Source organism: Aristolochia californica, unplaced genomic scaffold (assembly GCF_029961685.1).
Source record: "Aristolochia californica isolate CCGP_79_NKW_82.1479 unplaced genomic scaffold, dmAriCali1.0.hap1 SCAF_3, whole genome shotgun sequence".
NCBI lineage: Eukaryota > Viridiplantae > Streptophyta > Magnoliopsida > Piperales > Aristolochiaceae > Aristolochia > Aristolochia californica.
The window spans coordinates 4,095,071-4,115,326 of record NW_027181992.1 but is presented as its reverse complement, the minus strand read 5'-3'; the positions used below and the strand labels follow the sequence as shown (position 1 = coordinate 4,115,326).

The 20,256-nt window shown below is 36.1% G+C and overlaps 2 protein-coding genes across 4 annotated transcripts; one reads left to right on the top strand and one right to left on the bottom strand.

The window, feature by feature from the left end:
• Positions 1-2,254: 2,254 nt before the first annotated feature.
• LOC137960020 (uncharacterized) lies at positions 2,255-13,419 on the top strand. Of its 3 annotated transcripts, XR_011114101.1 has the most exons (12): positions 2,255-2,313; positions 3,366-3,455; positions 4,143-4,286; positions 6,753-7,661; positions 8,135-9,188; positions 9,271-9,578; positions 9,754-9,860; positions 10,045-10,198; positions 11,147-11,299; positions 11,992-12,170; positions 12,732-12,864; positions 13,128-13,419. XR_011114101.1 is itself a non-coding variant. In XM_068807469.1 (11 exons), exons 1-10 carry the CDS (start codon positions 2,275-2,277, stop codon positions 12,121-12,123), a joined length of 3,090 nt encoding a protein of 1,029 aa, XP_068663570.1. In that variant the 5' UTR covers positions 2,255-2,274; the 3' UTR covers positions 12,124-12,170; positions 12,732-13,048. The 3 variants fall into 3 exon arrangements, 1 of the variants encoding a protein (XP_068663570.1); XM_068807469.1 differs by lacking the exon at positions 13,128-13,419 and having other exon boundaries at positions 12,732-13,048; XR_011114102.1 differs by lacking the exon at positions 2,255-2,313 and having other exon boundaries at positions 3,367-3,455; positions 4,143-4,206.
• A 191-nt stretch (positions 13,420-13,610) lies between these two features.
• LOC137960034 (DNA-directed RNA polymerases II and IV subunit 5A-like) lies at positions 13,611-17,161 on the bottom strand. Its single transcript, XM_068807489.1, has 4 exons — positions 16,815-17,161; positions 14,990-15,169; positions 14,569-14,682; positions 13,611-14,026 (listed from the first exon to the last, which is right to left on the bottom strand). Exons 1-4 carry the CDS (start codon positions 17,013-17,015, stop codon positions 13,901-13,903), a joined length of 621 nt encoding a protein of 206 aa, XP_068663590.1. The 5' UTR covers positions 17,016-17,161; the 3' UTR covers positions 13,611-13,900.
• Between the last annotated feature and the right edge of the window lie 3,095 nt (positions 17,162-20,256).

The following is a 20,256-nucleotide window of genomic DNA, read 5'->3' as shown; positions in this document are numbered from 1 at the left end:
GACGCGATCTCGTTTATATCGTTTATTAAAAGGAGATTAGGGTTTTCTAGAGATCTTGGAAGTAAACTAATGAGGGATTCCGCAAATGATTTGAGTAACACCTGGCGAGCGGTGGCGAGCGGCCATTGGCTGAAGCGGTGTTCATTGGATTGTCCCGCTGGTGTTTCATATATTTCTCCGTGTGAAGCGTGCGTGGCCCAATCGGATTGTGTCGAGTAACCAAGTACGCGATCCTCTATGTGGCTTTTCGCGACTGCAAATGGAATAACATGAGAAAAGTGATAGTGGGCCCTGCTATTGTTGGCATAAGGATAGGGGTAGTATGAACTCCAACTTGCATTCGAGTAGGGTTTCATTTAAATACTTTGAACTCAAAATTGAGTAAAACCCAACTTTGAGCCTAAAATTGGAATCGAACTTAAACCCAGTACTTTTAATCTAGTTCGAGTTCGAGTTGGGTTTGAGTTCCAACTTATATTTCAAAATTTACATAAAATATGTATTAAACAAAAATATAAAATTATATATAAATTTTACTTAACATTGGGCATGACCTATGTATATCTGTATGAGATTGTTTATACACTACATAAAAAAATTATTCATAAACATTGGATAATATTATGCATAAACTTTATTCAATAATCAAACACAAAAATTAAAATGAATTATCAATATCAAATTTACAATCACCCAAACAAAAACTATAAATCCAATATAAATTTATAAACTCTAATTATTTCTCTTCGTGCTAGAAAACAATATGTTAAGTTTCTGTTTTCATGAGCAAAATCTTAACCTATGAGAAAAATAAAAGAATAAAACTTATTATCATCAAATAAATCTCTACCTAAAACACCACCCCTCTTTGGCTAGTATTTATCATAGTTTCCAATATGGAATCGGAAACTAACTCGGGGTCTCAAACTTTCAAGTTGAATCAAGTAAGTGTTAGGAATTAGACGTCTTAATTTTAAACTAATAATCTTACTACGAGTGATGATAAAACCCTGATAACAATGCCTCCGTGTATAAAGAAAAAATTAAGACAATCAATTCCCACAACGTCTTTATCACGAAGGTTAACTTGTGGCCTGACTCAGCATAAAGCATTTGTAAGTAGGAAAGACTCGCCACTCTACCTTGTTCCCCCAACCTAACCCGCCATATTCCAAATCCAAATCGATCTCAATGAATGAGGATACCACGTTATTTCCAAGTAGTTTCATAGAGTACCCTTTGGGAAATCACAATTGCATCCACAAAAAAACCAAAAAAATGCAAAGAAACCCTAGCACCATGAATAACAGTTTTTACATAGCTGAACCTTTCGAATAACAAAAAGAAGTTGGTGGCTCTAAAAAAAACAATGTACAGGGTTCATATTCTTGGGGTTTTTAGTTTTTTGTGTACAGTGTTAATTGTTCCTTTGTCACGTTTCAGGAAAGAGTCCAAAGTTCCCTTCTTTGTTGGACTGCTTGGCATTTGAGAGACAGAGACCTCAAACGTGTTTTCATCTCCCAAAGTAATTTTAGATATCTGATCTAACAGAGGTTATTTGGTTAAGTTCCGATTCGGAATAGAAAAACCTTAATTTAAATATTTATAAACTTAATATATAACTAGAATTCCTGTAGCTAGTATCAGTTATTCTCTCTATCCATGTAGTTCCCGAGTGAGGTACAGATAGAAGGCAGCGAAAGGGAATGATGGGCAAGAACAAGTGAACATGGCAAGAAAAATGAGAGTGGGCTAAGATTATTCCGTTTACTCCCAATCAATAAATTTGTAAGGCAGGAAGAAGAATAAAAACGAGGACTTTTTATTAGATGATCATGTAAGAACAACGATTCTGGGATTCAAAAATCAAAGCAGTTTCAAGTTTTGGCTACAGAATGTTTGGAATAAGAGGGGATCCGATGGTGAAGTGAGACAATTAGACGAATCTGGCTTATTGAAATAAATGGGAGTTAATTTAGTTGCTTTGGCGAAAGGAATTGATGTTCTAGGAAGGGAGAATCGGTGCCATCAAAAGAGGCTTGGAGGATTTGTTTGCAATTTTTTTTTGTTTTTTGTTCTAGGACGAAAATAAAGCCGACATCCTAAAAATAAAGAAAAAATTTTTGGAACGGCAAAAGTGGTATTTCAGTAGTTTCAAGCACAATATAGGTGCAATTCTATTCTCAACTGGTTTCCCCGCCAATAAATCCTAGTGCTTTTCGCGCCACATTTTGCTTCCGTCTCACCAGAGCTTCTTGTCGTACGCCGACAACAATGGGGGTTCACGGTTATCGCCCTCCACAGTTCTCACAGGTCAGTTGTAGCTCTCTAATTGATCGGATTAAGAATATATCATTCCACTTCTCTTCTCTTTTGTATATCGATAGAAGCTTGTTTTCCGTTACCCATTTTATTACGATTTCCGCTTCTCGTTTACTTGTATATCAAAGAAGCCTGATGTCTCTTGCTTGTTTTTCCGTTACCCTCTTGGCAATTAAATCAAGCGAAGAGTTTTTAAGTGTCGTTTTGTTTACTTTTAATGTTTTATTATTAGCTGAATGTCTCTTCGGGATCGACGTTTCAGTGGTATTGTCTCGCATGTTTATGTCTGCTCCCTACTAACCGATGATTTTTCTGGAATTGGTTTTGAGACTTCGATGTGTGTTTTGATTTCTTACAATGCTTTTAGACCCAGTTGTTCATTCTCTTTACCTGTGTTTTTTTTCCCTTATGGCACAAGCGAAATTGAGAAATGGTTTCTGTATTTCAGCGAGATCTTTGTGATGTTATCTGTTTTGTTGATCACGCGAACTCCGTCTGCATGGCTATTGAGTTGTCGTAGTTTTTTTCAGATTAGTGATGCGTCCTAATTGGTGTTCTTAAGGAAATTTCGCCTGTTGATGTACGATATGTATGTTGTTCATACGAGTTGTTTAGAAACTAAGAGGGGGACTCTAAGGATAAACAACGTAGAAATATACGGTATAAGTGTTTTTAACTGCCCAAATGATTGTCCTAAATGGTTCGAAAATCAGAAAGTGTTCAGCTACTCATTGTTTACTATAAGTGGCTCTTTGAGCTCCCACTTTCAAAACTGTAAAATTGGTTGCAAGGTCTATGAGCAGCAAAATCCATTGCATCCTCCAACCCCCGCTTAGTTATGTCATTGTCTTGCCAACTCCAAAATACTTATTTTCAAAAGACCTTAAGTTGGAGATTGTACATCACTTATCTATGCAACTTTTCAGGAGATCTTCTTGATTGAAGTCCTAAGGAAATTATAAGATTCTGTCTCTGCAGAATGTTTGCATTGCATGTTAAGTTGTTCCATTTGCTTATTTAACAACTTCTCTGTTATAAAGCAGGACACAGTATGGCTTCCCGCATGGCTCCAGCCTCATCAAATTAATAACTCCCATTTGGATTCCCAGACCCTCATTCATTTGGCCCATAAGGTATTGTATCTCATAAGAAAATAAGTTTTTTGTGATTCTTCAATCATGTTTGTAAAATGAGCATGATACTGGTTACATGGGACTGTAAATGCCAAAATTATAAAAGCTTCAATTTCATGCTAATCTGTTAGACGTGTGCAGAATTCTCTCTTGATATAAGTGAAAGGATGTTTTTACTCAAGCTGATCAGTTCCATTGTTTGTTGGATTAGAGTGCAGAGTTAGATACTAAATTTTCATATATTTGACTTCTTGGTATGGCCAGAACATGATATCTGTTGTTCATAATTTGTTTTATTTTTTTTGGTTTTCCCAAGAGCTGATTTCAGCTGCTGTAATTTTTCTCTGCTAATTGAATCTTCTTTCTTTTGCTACATAAAATAGCTTTTTAAGTAGTTATAAAGCCTTTTACAACTATGGTTAGAAATTATACTGTCACAAACTTCTTTAGGAAATTGCATGAGAAAATCAAGGTGATTCACAGTCAATCAATGTTAAGCTTTGGGTATCCCTACTAACAAGCTGAGCAACCAGGTTTCACTCCTATATGAAATCTGTAAAAATGATTTACATTGTTCCTTTCTTTTGTATGTTTTCTTGAGTAACACTTGTTGTTTGCATCAAATTCTTAAAATATTTGATCAAATAAACAAATTATGACGAGTTTGTATCTTTTTACATTGGGCAGGATGTTGTGATGACTCAACACAATGTTAACAGTGAACCCATGGGATCATCTTGTCCACAGGACGGTACTCAACTTAACAGCTTGCATTTATTTTTATCAGGAGGCAGTTCTTTGCCTGTTACGGAGACCCCTCCTTCAGAGGATGTATGTTATTTGTTACACTTTATTGTCAATACCAATATTTATTTTTTTGCAGGGTTGTTGAGTGTATTAAAATGACATGAGAGATTTGCAATCACTCTTGGCCGGGTAACTTCAATGCATTTTTCACCCTGAAAATGGGTATTTTGAAACAGAAGATATTAGGAAAAGATGAATATTAGGAGAACCAACAACTAGTAAGTAAGAGTTTGAGTGATTGTTTTCCAATGTTGTCTCATTCTCTTTTAAAATCTAATCATGACTTTGTGAAAAGGAAAAAAGATATAAAAGAAAGTAATTGCAGAGAGTAATTGCTATAAGAAAAAATACAAAACAATCACCTATACTGGACATTCAACAGTGAAAGCACTTGTCGAATCCTAGAGTCTCATAGTAGTGTTGGTTTTAGATGAAAACGAATAGGTGCAAGCATTGCTATGTACGAGACAGAGAATAACTAAAAGAGGGAAATAAGAAGAAGAAAAAGAGTGGTCGAAGATTCTTCTCTCAACACTCAGTTACTTTGTTTATGATCTGATGCATTGTTATTCCTATATCCTTGTTGAAGTGGATTCTACTAAATTACAAAATTTACTCTAAATCCTAATGAAGCTCAATCTTGTTGTTTTTGTTAAATTTAGGTTGCTTCCTCCCAAAATGACCAGCCAAAATTAAGAGATCTCATCCCTATTAAGAAGCATAGGATCTTTTCAAGCCAAAAACAGATTGGGAATATTCTCCCGCATGCAAGACTCTCACTCTCAAGCAATTAGATTGATGTGTTGAGCACATGTACAATAGTAGATTGGTGATCTTTTTTTTTTTACCATGAACAATTTAAATTTCATGAAAACTTCCCGCTGTACTCGACCAGTTCTTGTGCTTGAAAATTCTTTACTGAAAGAGATGCTCAATCTCTTGTTTGCGGAATGACCTCATGGACCAGCAAATCGGCAGCCAAGTTTATGTGAAAAAAAGGAAACTGAAAAATGAGTAGGTTGCCCATCTCTTCTTAAAAAAATATGCAAATCCTCTGGCCAAGGTCTTCTATTTTAATCCTAGAAGCAAGCTTCTGTGAACAACTTAGGTTATAAGGCCAGGAAATGTTCAAATTTTTGTATTTTTGTTTTTTTTGTAATCTGTTTATTTTCAATTGTCATTTTCTTCCATTGGGCATTTTTGGAGAAGTTTGAGGTTTGTGTGTTAGTCTCCAAATTGTTAGAAATCGCTGTCTAGAGACAGAGTACAATTGCATGGTTATGTGGGATTGATATTTTTCTTGCACTTGAGGAATTCCTTTTGCTTTCTTCAAACAAATATTCCAATACTCTCTCTCTTTCTCTCTCTTCTCTCTCCCTTTGTCCCTCGCTCCCACTTTCCATCTCTCGTGATCAATATTTGCTCCTGTATTTAGAATTTCATATCCTGGAAATGGAATATTCAATTTTAGAATTTTAGCAAATGTATTCCGGCAATGCTTCCCCCCCTACACTATCCCTCTTCATGAGAGGACCATTCAAATATAGACAGTATCTTTGTTTCAGTGGAGTCCTTAATGTTAAGGGGCCTACAACTATGAGCCATGCTGCTTGATGATCACAAGATTTCCTATAAGCCCAAAATTTCCCTGCATGTATCTGTTACAACTGATTCTCGGAAAGCATGGTGAAGTGACTGAGCTTATCTAATTTCACGAGGTAAGAATAATTTATGTGAATGATAAGCTTATCGCTTCTTAGTGAGGCAGCTAGAAGCCCAAAGGATTAGTCTTGGAGGCTGCCCAATGGATAGCTAACTAATAAAATGTTGTTGATTGTCTCTCAATATGAAGAAGAAAAATATTTCACTCCTCAAATTGTTTCTAATCCTCCCCTTCTATCATGGCCGTGAGACCACTGCTTTCCATAATAAGTATATGGGAAGACTGCCGGACACAATCAGATCAAGAATGAATCATGGGGCCCCATCTAAAACCTCCTAATGGACTTGAAGAATGAGAACCCATGTGAGAAAAAAAAACAGTACAAGAGATGATAAAAAATAGGTGAGGCCTGGCAGTTGGCACTAGCAAACAGATTTGACCTGGTTCTACCAAGCCAGTTGATTGAATCTTTTAGGGAGAGCTTCCCATATTGCATGGTATTGTGAAACCACAAAACCTTAGTTGCATTGTTGGTTTTTCTAAGTAATAGCTCTATAGGTGGATCAATAATAGAATCTGTTCTGATTATGAAAAATGAAAACAGGTAAAGCCCTGAGGACTGGAAAATGAGGGAAAACTATAACTAGGTATATGAATGTACACCACCTATCCAGGTGGCAGCAAAAAAGATGGATCCTTTCTTGTTGATGAATTGGGTTCATTGATACTTTTTTTGTGGTTTAATTGCAAGGATATGTGCACAAAAATTCATGTGTATAGTCTCAACTGTTTGATGATTACTGTTGTGTTTTCCTTCTGCATAACAGGTGCTGCAGCTTCAACTACATTTGTCATCTATCGGCATTACACAGGACCCCTCAAGTGTTCTCTGGAATACAATTCCAACCGAGAGTCCTGAACCTAACAACAAGCTTCCCATTCAACCACTTCCTAGCACTTCCAAAGATCATATAGAACAAAAAGATGTGTTGGCAATGAGAGGCTATAAATCCCCAGGAAAATCCTTCAGCAGAAAAAACCGAAAGAAAAAACAAAAGAAATTTAATGATGCTGTTGAATTGTCTATAGCTGCATCTGAAGCACTGATAATTTCTGAGCTGGTGAAGTGTGATGACACTTCTGAGCTTTTTCCAGCCTCAGCAGTAGTAGAAGTTACTCTCAAATTAAAACAAGCACGAAATCAGCATTGTTCCAATCTGTTGGAGGAGACTTCTGCTTGCCAACCAGATCAAGTTGATGAGACAGCTCAGCTTCATGAATTGGATGAGAATTGCATGGGAAGTGCATTTGAAGACATAGGCCTTTCCATGCCATTAGTTTTTGGCACTTCAGAAGGTACCTCGCTTTTTCGGACTTATCATTCTGACTATTGCCCTAAGGGTGAGAATTTAGATGTGGAGTGCGGTTGTGGTTCTTTTGCAAGTTCTCGACTTTCAGATACTCATGCACGAGAAGATGGGAATAAGGCCAATGAAGAAGCTAATAAATATGATACAAAGGCTCAAGAAATGGAGTTTGTAGGTGACTCTTGTGAAAACAAGTTGGATGGCGCTTTTCCCATAGGTGTACGATCCGTGGACCTGCCACAAAAGGCTGCTGATGTGCGACAAGTGCGACACACAGGCCCATCTTCTTGCTGTATCTCTTTTAAAGAAATTCATGTCAGTGCCATAGGTGTTACACAGATCCCTCCAAAAGTCAGAGTGCTTGCAAAGGTAGGACAAAATAACAATTGTTATTCTTGATCGCTGTGAGTCCCCTTTTACATTAAATTTGTACACCATGTTCTCATTTTGACTAATTTTAACTTGTTGAAAATACGTGTAAAGCTCACTTTTCAGATATTTGTAAGGTTGTCAATGTCCTAATTTTGGGAAAAGTTTTTGAAGACCTATTTGTATTAGTAATACATCTTCCCTGGTCCAATTTTCCCTTTTCTTTTAATTTTTTTTGTCCTTGTGTATTGGGGTACTCTCAAACTGATTTGTGATTAAGGTTAACTTGCAAAGATATGCATGTAATTTGCGTAAATCCTCAGAATTTTTTCTATTTCGTCTATCTCGCTGTATTTGGAAGCTCTCAACATGTTCATACTTTGTGAATAGATATCAATCCACTAAACTGTTCTTGTACTGTGCCCTACATCATATTCAGTTGTTCATTATGATTTATTCAGTTTCTCTTGAAGGATGTAGGAAACAAACTTTGCGGGGTCCAGAAGAGTGGAAAAAGCATTCCAAGTCCTTTTGTTGAAGAGACTAGCTTTCTTTCTGAATCTGTGGATGTTGTCACAGATGAGAACTCAGTGCAGATACAGGTAATGGAGCCTCTGAGTTCCTGTGAGAACACTGATGGAGCCTTGGTTTCTCAAGATTATATAGGATCGTCCAACTTCTCCTTGGTCGAACCTCTTTGTTCTGTTGTGCCATGTAGTCTCTCTTCATATGACGGTCAGGTAGGTGATGCAGCTCGAGTTCCTGATGAGAAATCCATGCAAGAACATGTTGAGTTAGAGATATTGCATCAAAGGATCATCTCAAATGCTGCAACCCTGCCGACATCAGTATCATTTCCTGCCAGGGAAGAGTGCAGTGATGGTAAAGGTTCTGGATCGATCAGTTGGAAGAAGTTATCTTCATTGAGATCTTACAGCACAATGGGACTGAATTCCAATGATGTTCAAAAGGGGGCAATCTTAGTCCAAGATAGACGAAATCCTTTAAAAGGAAAAAACAATACAATCAACAACCCTGCAATAACCCAATCTTTGAAGCCTATTCCGAATTATCAAGATTCAGATGAATCACAAAAGGGTGGCATTTTAAATCAAAAAGGTTATGGTGAATTAAGAAAAGAATCCATGCAGAAGCTAAATTTAGAACCAAGAGTAATTGAACTAAACAGTGGATTATATGATGAGGAGAGATGCTTACCACTTGTATTAAATCGTGGGATTCGGCGAAGATTGCAGACTTGTAACACTGTTACAAGTAATCTTGCTGAGAAGTCATTACAAAGAGATTCATCACCACATAAGAGAGCCAGATTGTTCAACTGCAAAGATGATACAAGCTGTGGGAATCAAACTAAAGTTACATCCCCTGCTCCAAATTATTCAGATTTTGATGTATGGCGCCAGATAAAAGAACCATCAATAAGAAAAAGAGTCCATTTTTTGGATGATAAAGTCAAGCCTCGAGAAGATGATGTTACCATAAAGCCACCATTGGGTTTTCGAATCAGTAAGATTCCCTACCTTAGGATCTTCATTTATCATTCTTCTGGACTAAGGTTAAAAGTCTTGAATTTTTCTAATTTCTGTAGGATCACATACTGAAACTAACCAAAGGCTGAAACAATCTCACAACACAGTCATGTTGGGAAGTGGAGAAAAAAAGACTAACTGTCCCAAAAGTTCTGGTGTGCAAGCTGGAAAGACATTGATATTCCAAGGATTGGAATTCTTGTTGACAGGATATGTAAGCCACAAACAAAGGGAACTTGCTATGCTAATTAGGAAAAATGGAGGAGTAGTTCTTGATGATATTCCACCACCTTTGTCAAACTTCAGACGAAAGAGAAGATTGAAGATAAAAAAGCAACGACTGCCTTTTGTTATTTCTCCAGGAAAGGTCTTACTTTGAAAATCATACAATTGTTTATTCTTCAAAAAAAGTTTACTAAAACAACATACGAATAAAGGTGGCATCTTAGAATTTTTCTGTTTCAAGAATTCTTGCTCTTCCATACTTCAGAATCTAATATGAAGCCGCTTATGCATCCTTTTCCTTTTTCATGATTGTTCAGGTTCAAACAAAGACTTTCCTGTATGGATGTGCAGTAAAAGCAGTCATGCTGAAAACAAAATGGCTTACTGACTCTGTTAATGTGGGTTATATATTACCACTTCACAAGTAAGTCCTAGGTTTTCTATTATTAGTGTACTTGTAGAATTTCATTTTACTTTCTCACCCATTGGAGATTATACTTTATTAGAAAGAGGAATATCCTGACAAATTTCTTAAAAATGAGATTTAAGGTTCTTCACAAAACTTATCTAGTATAATTATGTAATGATGACAATGTGGGTCCTGACAGATACTTGATTCTATCACATCAAGCGGCTGACAGAAGGAGGATGATAATTGGACATTCAGCTAGTTGCAGAAGGTCCAATTATATCTTTGAAAGTATTGGAATAATGGTCTATGGAAAACCCAGTTTTTGCATGACGTTTGGCAATATAATAAAGGTATATCTTGGACAAGGAACAGCCAAATGGGTTTGCTGTACTTTTTTTGTCTTAAATTTGTGAAACTGAATCTTTTATAAAGTTGGTCTTTGTGATATGGAGTTCTATACTTAAAACTCTTACACCAACATCATCCTAGGCATATTCTTGTGCAGTCTGAAGTATTGTACATGCGAATTTGCATTAGTAAAGATCATAGCCAACATTCGGAGACTTGGAACAGTTTTAGTTGCAACTTGACCTCTTCTTTGAAACTAGATAATTAGTATCATTTTTTACTTTGGTTTTGTTGTCTTGATTAATTCTCATCATTCTTGTAATTTTTATCTACCAAATGTTTTTCAAAAACTACTTGGGGTATCGTTTTATTTGTTTAGTCTCAATCAGCTTAGTTGTAGTTTGGTTTATGTTGAAAAATAAAAACAGGGATTTTGGTCATTTTACGTTATCGTTATTTAAATTTCTTGATGTAATCTTGTTCTACATGTCAAACTGTGTCTATGGATCAAATTTCATGTAAAGAGGACATGTAGAATAGGAGATATAGAGAATTAAGGTTTTCACTTAAAGTAGGGGCAACGATGTAACTTGTATTCAACCCTCTCAACCCTAAGTTGTAAATAGAGGCTGAGGGATGTGCAGATCCCCCATTTCTGTCTCTTTTCAATTTTTCTCTTCCCCACTTTCTCTCCCTCCCATTCTCTCTCTTCAACCTTCTTTTTTCTTACTTTTTTCAGTTTTTTTGGAATTATCTTATAGAATCATTCTTATTGCTGCTCCACCTATGCTATTCTCTTCTCTGCCTTATAGACTGTTATTTGGCTGTGCTTGTCTGACTTGAGTTTTCTTTGGTGCAGAGTTCACTGTCCAGGTTTTGTTTTTGTATCTACATGTTTGCCTAATTGTTGCAATATCTAACCTACTCCTTGTGCTCTTTTTATTGGCTAGCATGGAGGAGGTCAAGTGTTCAAAACTCTACATTGGCTTGTTCAAAGTTTGAAAAGTGGAAAAAATACTGCAGGGGCTATAGTTGTTGAAGACGAGAGTGGGGCATCTCGTCACCTCAGGCAGTGCGCTTTGGAACAGAACATACCTGTGATGGTTAGTTTTAACAATTCTGTGGTTTAGAGTATATAAAGGTGTAAGCTGATGACACCATGAGCAAGATTAAGCCCTGTTGATAGGACTACACAAATCCAAGTGAGTACAAGCTTCCGCTTGTAATGCATAATAACAAATGGAGGTTGCACCTATTACTGGGTTGAAGTTGTTAATCGACAACACTAGGAAACACATTTCACAAGATGTCGAAGTCCATATTTCAATCAAGAGAAGTAGCATCACATTAATGGCTATCAAACTTGCGCTCATTTAAATGTAACTTAAAACAGGTTTACAGCTTATAACAGATCTTACAATTATCCTTCACCACTATGGGTACAAGTCAGCATACACAAGGAAAATAAATGCAATAGAAACTTTACTCTGAACAATTAGTAACAACTCAAGTAATGGTAAGTTAAATCAAGGCTTAACATTCTTACATAGTATGAGGCAACAATACTCATTGGCCAAACATAGTTTCTGTGGTTAGTATTGTTACTTTTTTTTTTTTCTGAATGTTAACTACACCCCTTCCTCTGAGACTTGAACCCAAGACTTCCACTAGAAAACCTTCTAATTGGCAATTGTCGTAACTTAATCTACACAAATGTACTTTGTTATCTTTATTTTTATTATTTCTTTTTTGTACTTTTCTTTGTTCTTATGTTACTAGCATTTGGTAATTGCAGCCAGTAAGTTGGATAGTTGGCAGCTTATATTCAGGGATACTGCTTCCCCTGAAGAAGAATGATATCTCTCCATTGTGTGTAACAAACGAGACTGAAATAGACCCAGATGTCAATTTGAGCATTGAAATATGATTCACTTTTTTCGGGGTCCTATGCTGGAAATATTAGAAGTCTCCTAGGTAAGTAATTCTATTTTGGTTTACTTACATCTTTACTTCACAAAAAATAACACCAACTAGGGACTGTTAGTAGGAATAGTCTCACATTGATAAGTTTTAAGAAGTAACGGTAGTTTATAAAGTTGGAACCAGGCTCAATCTTAACATGGTAACAGAGTAAGATTGATCAATATTTTTTCGAAGTGGGTCATTTTGAGATCAAAATGGGTTCAATCTTGAAGGTTTTAATGTAATGGAGACACATCATCTTTTTTTTTTTTCTTTTAAAAAAAAACATTTTTTTCCTTTACTTACCCCAAGTAAGAAGTCAATTGGGACCTTATGTGTTGCATCTGCAACTTTTTTTCTGGCTGTAATAAGCAAATTAGTCTACCTTGGATGTTGCTTTGTTGTTTTCCTTTAGTCTCATTATTACCGAGAATCATTGGCTTTAAAAGGTCCAGTAGTAATTAGCAGTCTTACTTTCTTTAGGGCAAAGTCAGGTGTGGAGAATATATTCTTTTTGCTTCTCATATGATATCATTGAAGTGTGATGGAACTGCATGGCCTTCTCTTGCACAGGCTTGATGAAGAGTAAGCATATGTGTAGACAGATGCTTCCTGGTACTCAGTTGCAGAAACAGATGGCTCAGTTTTGTCCATTTGAATGGACTCAGGTCTGATGGCCTTCATCGATATTGTCTGGAGGGACTAGGTAATTTATATTTGTCACAATTGCCTGTATTTATTTGTAAATATGTATCTGTATTCTTTCTTGAGTTATGAGAAATTCAATGCAGATAGAGCGAATTGTTGTTTTGCTATTCAAAATTTTAAAGCAATCTTTTCTGTAATTTCGTTGCATGGACAGCATATCATTTTCGGTTGCATGACATACAATGAACATTAGATGAGTATATGTGGAACATCTGTTTAGTTATCACATAATCAATTTTTATTATCATTTCTTATGAGCAGTAATCTATGCCTCACATCATCAATCAAGTTGAATTCCACAAAACATTGTTGTTGGCCACTTCAAAAGATGAACATGCTCAAGATTCCAAGAAGACCAGCTATACATGTGAAGTGCATTTGTGAAGGTTCAATGCATTGAAAAATCATTTGATCATATATATTTTTTTCCCTTTTTCAATAGCTCTGCAATGGCCACAACATGATAAAAAAGATTTGCTCTTTAGCCAATTATGTTTGAACGTCATTTGGAAAAATAGATTGGCTCGGTCCACCTATGTACATTTATGTACGCATTTTTAAGACTGAGGTGGTCATAAAAGATGCTTATTGAGATGATTTCTTAATAAAATATGGATGAATCGATTTGCATATGCTGATGAAATGCCTATGTAAGGGGTGGTTGCCCGACGAACCTAGTCTCCTTCATCCTTGACCCATTCTCATGTTGGCATAATATAACCTTAAACCTCCAAATATATGCAACAAATAAAATTTCGTTTGACCCAAAAATACTCATTGTTTATTACATGAAATGAAAGTGGAATAAAAATTCCCATTGTTCGCACACAAATTAGAGAATCAAAATCTGCAAAAAATGAATTCACGTATTGTTGTCCACGTTACATTAGATTCCCAACAAAAACACCAGCGACAGACTCGCTCAACTGCTCATAACTGATTAATTCCTAACTCTGCCTTAATTAACATCATTAGTACATACATAGCACGAGCGGACTGTCACTTCCTTGAGAAAAGGAAGAAGTCGATATCTCTCACACAACAAATCGGTAGGTGACATATCTGCCTGCAGTCTCGCTGGGTCGGATGATCTTTACAACTTGTCCTCTCTTTAGCCCATAATATCTAGCAATGGGGTCTGTCATTTGGATCCGGGGGAGCTGCAATGCGTCATATTTGAACAAAATGAGTTGAATCTGTTTCTTCTCACAGGAAGAACCACTGCAAGCTTCATTTAGCAGTCTCAACATAAAAATAATTCAAAGTTTCTACATTTTAGAAGCAGCAAATAGCAATTGTTCTTATTGCATGATTGTCTTAAGAGAGAAGGGTTTACTCCTTCCTAGTTGAAGATGATCTAAATGAAAATTCATTTCTCACTTCAAAACTAAATTTCCGATAAATAACATGTTGATAAAACTTATATAAAAAAGATCATCCTTCATCGACTCCTTGGATAGATACTGTTTAATACTTTTTCTCCAGTTTGAATTAATTAATTTTTTTTAGAAAGAGGCCTCCCATTAGAACTTGGGAAGTACAGATTTCATCTTGGTTCATCCATCTCAATGGCCACACCTATGACCAGCAGTGGTGCTTATAAAGCTTTCCAGTAATGACATGTATTACAGGCTAAAAATTGCACAAGAAAAATTCCACCAAAAGAAAAATATATTGGTATAAAGTGAGGTTCAATGCAAACCTGTGTTTCCTTTAGTGTGTATCTCTCCAACAAAGTCTTCTTTTCTTCAGAATTAAGCAATTGATGCTCTGGAACAAGAACATGCTCTTTGATGTTCACAAGCAGCTCTGCTTCCTGTCACAAGTTGAACATAAAAACATATCAACTTCATCACTATACATTCCAAAAGAAAAAAAGTATTAAGGATAAATATCAATTACCTACTTAGCTACATTATCTAGAACACTATCCTTCTCCTTTTCTTTAAAAAGAAATGGAGAGAAAAAATGAAAAAAGGTCTTGGTACCAAATTATCATTGACCATGAGGTAGTGAAGTAAAAATATTCTTAGTCAAGTAAATGAAACAAATTACTGCACTTCCAAAATCAGATAAAATTATAACATATATACAAGGAATACAAAATGAGTTAAAAAGTTTACCTGAAAGACCTCCAAATGGTATTTCTGTGAAATTTCCGCAATGCATGTTCTTGCAAATGCAGTCAGATTCTGCTGGACAACTAGAATAGCTCTCAGCACATTTTCATTTTTCATCCGTTCAATGTAAGTCTTCATAGTCTTTACTCCAACCTTTGATTCCTCCGGAAAAAATACATAAATCTGGTCCAGAACACAGCGAGCATCATCAGTGACAAAGCTTTAACTAGCAATATAAAAAAATGCAAGATCCTACAGGCAGTCAGACATTTAAAAGGCAGCAAAATAATTAATTTTTTTTCCATATGGTAGCGGATAATGATTTTCACCAAACTAGGTGTCATGTTCCAATCAAGCATATAAAAATACTTCAATTGCTGCTACTAATTCCTAAAATCTTTGGTAGATCTCTTATGTAGCTGCTGTGTATGTAAGGCTTGAATAGGGAGTTCTATGTTCTATCAAGCTAGAAAGAAAAAATGGAGTTTTAAAGACATATAATGTTCAAATGCTTCACTAATGGAAGTGTATATAAAAGTACACTTTTTCCTATCATCATTGCATGCCAACTTCCAATAACATGTTATGGTGTGAGGACAAATCGTAAATTATGACAAGCTGCAGAAAATGTACTCTTCATCAGCCTGTGCCTTGGGAGTTTCTGTAGATGAAATTGAAAACTAGCTTTGATGGATGCTCGTTCATATCACCATTCTGTAGGTTGTGCTCACTCAACTCAGAACACGGCAAGAAACAATCTCCAGAAATTTTGGTGAATCAAGTCATAGTTTAGTTGCCTCATTTTAAAGAGGCCTGTGCTACAGAAGTTCTCCAACAAAGATGCCCCATACTGGCCGTGGAGAAACAGTAGAAATTTTCAAAAGGTTGAAGATCTCTCAGAGCCTCTTAGTAGGTGAAAGGAGCCATTTACAATTGGGAGCCTCTCCAGCAAAGAGCAATCTCCACAACAATTATGTGTCTAAGTTACAAGTTGGTCCCACATTATGTACGTCTGTCACTCTTCTTCACACTGTATTTAAGCCGGGCTTTTGCAATTTTTATATCATACCTTCTCAAATTTCCAAAAACGAGGAGTATACAGTCTACCGAACCCAAAACCAACTTATTAAACACATATGAAGAACTAATCCATTTGCTATGGTCTTACAGCACATCGCTGCAAATCAAAAAAATTGAATTGACTAAAATATCTAGACTGATTTACCACCAATTCGCAGGTCATTGACCAGAAATCAAGAAAATAAACAGTAAACATATAAAGTGAAATTCAAACAGCACGGAAGGCAAGGTTACGGTGACCTCAGAAGGTTAGAGAACAATTTCTTTCATTCCCCAGGCATAATATAATTCCTCTTACGGCAATTCTGAAGAGAGCTGATTTGAACTAAGAGAAAATATCCCCCAGAGCCAACCATTCTAGGGATTGTGCGAAGCGTTAAAGAAACGAATTACACCCTAGGAGAGGTTCTGATTGAATTATTTGCATCTCGGCAAGAATGGGTTAATTTACCCCTCAAAAAAGTGTGAAGGGGAAGGCAAAAACCCCCCAAAGTTTGAACGACACAAGATATGCCAATAACAGTGATAAAGAAAAACTTGCTGGCATAAAAAGAATGATTAATAAATTAACCCGTTTGAATCTAAAATTAGTAAATCGATGCACACCAAGTTTTCTCTGCGTCAAAGGTAACGAATAGCCATTGTTAAGCCCAAGATTAAGTCACAATGGAGAATATTGTCCACCGTTACGCAAGTCTTATATCAATAAGCAGCGAACTCAAAAACACGGAAAATTATTTTCACTTGCCTGATCAGAAGTATCGTTCCGCTTTGCTTTATTGATAACAAGATCCTCTCTTTTCACATTCTCCCCAAATTTATCAACGAATTGTGCTCTTGTCATGTTAATCTCAAAGTCTCCGACAAGATAACCTCGATCTCTCAACATCTGCATAACCGTCCGTCGGATTCTGAAGAGCCGACTCGCTTCCTCGTCCATCGAAGACATCCTTCTCTTGAATTGGGGAATACAGAAATTACCAACAGAAAAGCCCTGGCAAGTCCGCTGCCTGCAAACTCGAGTGAAGGACGAAGGGAAATACGGAGACGCAAAGAGGCGGAGGGTTTTTATAACTGGGAAATCTAAAACCCTTGGAAGGGGTCGCCGAAACCGCCAGGATTAGAAATCGTGAAATCCTTATCGTACCCCTTAAATTGTTTCCGTGTTTTTACGGTGAGTAAACTTGGATATCACGTAATTACGAGGATAATCTTATTTATTATTTGACTTAAAAACTTTAATTAGGGCGTCTTCTCAAATTGCTTGTTTTAGGTATGAAGAGCAATATAATGGGAGGAATTTTGCTTGTGAGATTGTGTGAAAGGCATATGCTTTATCTTGAATTCTAGCTTAAAATGGGGTAAGTTAAGCATCATATATATAAAAGCATGATTTCGGAAGCATGACCATCGACGTGATTGAGATTTCCAATTGTGATCTAAAACAAAATTTGTAGGTGGTATTCTTTATGGACCCAAAACCAAATTGTGTGGTTGAATGTCTATAAAAATTATTGCAGTGAGAAATCACCTCCAGGGGACAATTATTTGTAAAAATGCAATCATTTATTTTATTTGGTCTTATGTACAAAAGGCCTATTGGTGTCTATCGGTATGTTTAAGGTTTTTTTTATTAAATATATTACTACAAGAGAAAGTGTCTTGAGATTTAAATAACTAGTGAAGACGATGGAGGTTGTAAATCAAATGATACTAGAACTGCGTGGGAATTTACAACATGAATGCGTGTTGGTAAGTTCATCTACAAGTTGTGTATTATTTTCTATAGTTTTTACATTTTATCATTTTTTTCTTATGCAAAGTGTCAAGCAAACGCCAAGCACTCATGTGTAGCCTCGTTTGGTTCTAGGAGTATTATCATACTACAAGATATGATGAAACATCTTCTTTAACTTGTGAAATGGAGTAGTCTTTTTTTGCATGCACTAGTGAAGCACCGAGGAGCCTGTCAATGAATGAGGATGAGACTAATTCAGAATTATTTGTGGCACCTTGTATTGCAATGAATTTGGAGTAGTCTCACATCCCCCCAACTATTAGCTTCCCCTTGCTCTATAAAACTGATTTTTTGCTATACTGGTAGATGAGGTGGCCATCAAAAGCATAATGTCATCATTTGTAATATCTTCCATCTTGAACGGCCTTGCACCATAGTAAGCAAAGTTATACAACATACATTGATTTTCAGATCACACTTAGAAACAATAATACTATGAACAACAAATAGCCAGTTCTTAGGCATTTCTCTTAATGACCGATTTCTATGTGTGTATCGAACCCTTCAAAAATCTGACTTTAAAATTATATGGTAGTGATGCTTTTAAAATGACCGTACTTGTTATTATTCTTCACCTAATTTACCTTGTCGCATTGACACGGTTTATTTAGATATGGCCATTGGTTCAAATTCTAACCAAGCTCTAAAAAGAAAAATCAGCAATATTGATAAATTTAATTTTCTGACTAAACTAGCCTTAGAAGTCATTTGTGTCAAATTCTTTCCAAATAACAGTTATATGGAGGTGAACATCGGAAATACAAGAGAAAATAAGTGATTGACAAAGATTATTAAAAGAGTTTAGTGCGCAATAAGAGCAATATGACTTTGTTGGGATTTGAACCTAGTTCTCCAATTGCTTGGTGCTATACCATTAAGCTACAAAGTTTTCTCATTAGAATGGAAAAAATACAATTAGTATACAACTCAAGACAACCATTTATATGTACACCTAATATCTCAAGGTACTTGCAAAGAAAAGAGTAATCTCTAAGCCCTGCAATAGCATTAGACACTTGTGATAAAATTAAGTATTATAAATCACAACATCTGAAAACCCATCAATCCTATTTATTATCATGTTTATTACAAATTCAGATTGTAACATAACTAAAATAAGGATAAAATATTCTCTAAGCTAATGAGGATAAGAGACTTATCAGAGGAGCATCACTTGTTCACACAACATAGTTGTTGGAGCCATATGACCTTAATAATCCAAGGACTTGAGATTGAGGACATATGATGCATACAGGTAAAATCCACTCAATTTCAAAGACTAGCAGCTTAGCCAGGCTAATTGATCCACAGGCGTACCAGTTTGTAAAGATCGGAGGAAACAATAGATAAAAGAAAAAAGATGTTTTATGAGAGAGAGATTATAGCCTCATTGTCTAGTTAATATGTACCTATGTGACGAAGGATTTTTTTTTTTTTTTGAATGTTTGACAACCAACATTTAATCAAATAGTCTGAAGGGCTTACAACAACTTCATGAGATGTGAGCAAGCTGGATATCAAACTCAGATGAGGGAAAAAAACTCAACTGGAAATAAAAAGTACAACAGGCTTTTCCCAGTGAGATTCAAAACTCTCCAAACATACACTTCAACAACAATTTTAGTAAAATTTAGCACTTCATCACCAACATTCTTCGTTATCGCCTCATCATGATTCATAATCCCAACAGATGTTGTCAAGACAAAGTAACCAAACTATCTAGAGGAATAGGTGAGGGGCGATGAAGGCTAGGAAGCTCTCTAACGAATGGCGGTGAATAGCAGGAAGAGACGAATGCCGAACGACGACGGCGTGAAGAGGCGATCAGTGACGACGATGGATGGCTTAGGATAAGGTGATGGCGAAACGAGAGGGAATGAGGGAGATTCGCCTTCACCGTTGATCAAAATCGAACGATCAAGGTTCCCGTTTCGTATTTTTCACATCCCTCTCTCTCTCAAAAGAAATTTATGTGAGATATACCTGAAAAGACAAACGAGTATAATTTAATATGTCAAAAGTAGCAGATTATCTTTAGATGATCGAACAGGTTTTCTTGACCACAGAAAAAAAAAAAACCTTAGAGATTGTGTCCTTCTTCAATGTTCTCTAAATAGCGTCACTTCATCATTAAGACCTGATTCAGCTGAATAATTTACAATTGTAACAGCTCCATGGAAGTGAATTTAGCCAAATAAATGGGAATCAATGTGGAAAATTGGAAGCAGCAACTGCATCTACCATTTTAGTTATGAAAATTCTGGCACAACGATCGATCATCGTCACATAAATTGGTTTTTAGTATCGCTTATCATAGTTATTTGGCCTTCAACATCTTCAGTGTCCCTGCATTACTAGAAGCATTTTCTCAACAGTGAAGAGTATGCGTCTG

Excerpts from the sequence above, each read along its gene's own strand:
- LOC137960020 (XM_068807469.1), top strand. The coding sequence starts at position 2,275 with ATGGGGGTTCACGGTTATCGCCCTCCACAGTTCTCACAG. Across the intron at positions 9,579-9,753 it reads TTGTTATTTCTCCAGGAAAG|GTTCAAACAAAGACTTTCCT; the intron begins GTCTTACTTTGA and ends ATGATTGTTCAG. Across the intron at positions 9,861-10,044 it reads TATATATTACCACTTCACAA|ATACTTGATTCTATCACATC; the intron begins GTAAGTCCTAGG and ends GGGTCCTGACAG.
- LOC137960034 (XM_068807489.1), bottom strand. The coding sequence starts at position 17,015 with ATGTCTTCGATGGACGAGGAAGCGAGTCGGCTCTTCAGAATCCGACGG. Across the intron at positions 15,170-16,814 it reads GGAACGATACTTCTGATCAG|ATTTATGTATTTTTTCCGGA; the intron begins GCAAGTGAAAAT and ends GTTCTGGACCAG. Across the intron at positions 14,027-14,568 it reads ACACACTAAAGGAAACACAG|CTCCCCCGGATCCAAATGAC; the intron begins GTTTGCATTGAA and ends GACGCATTGCAG.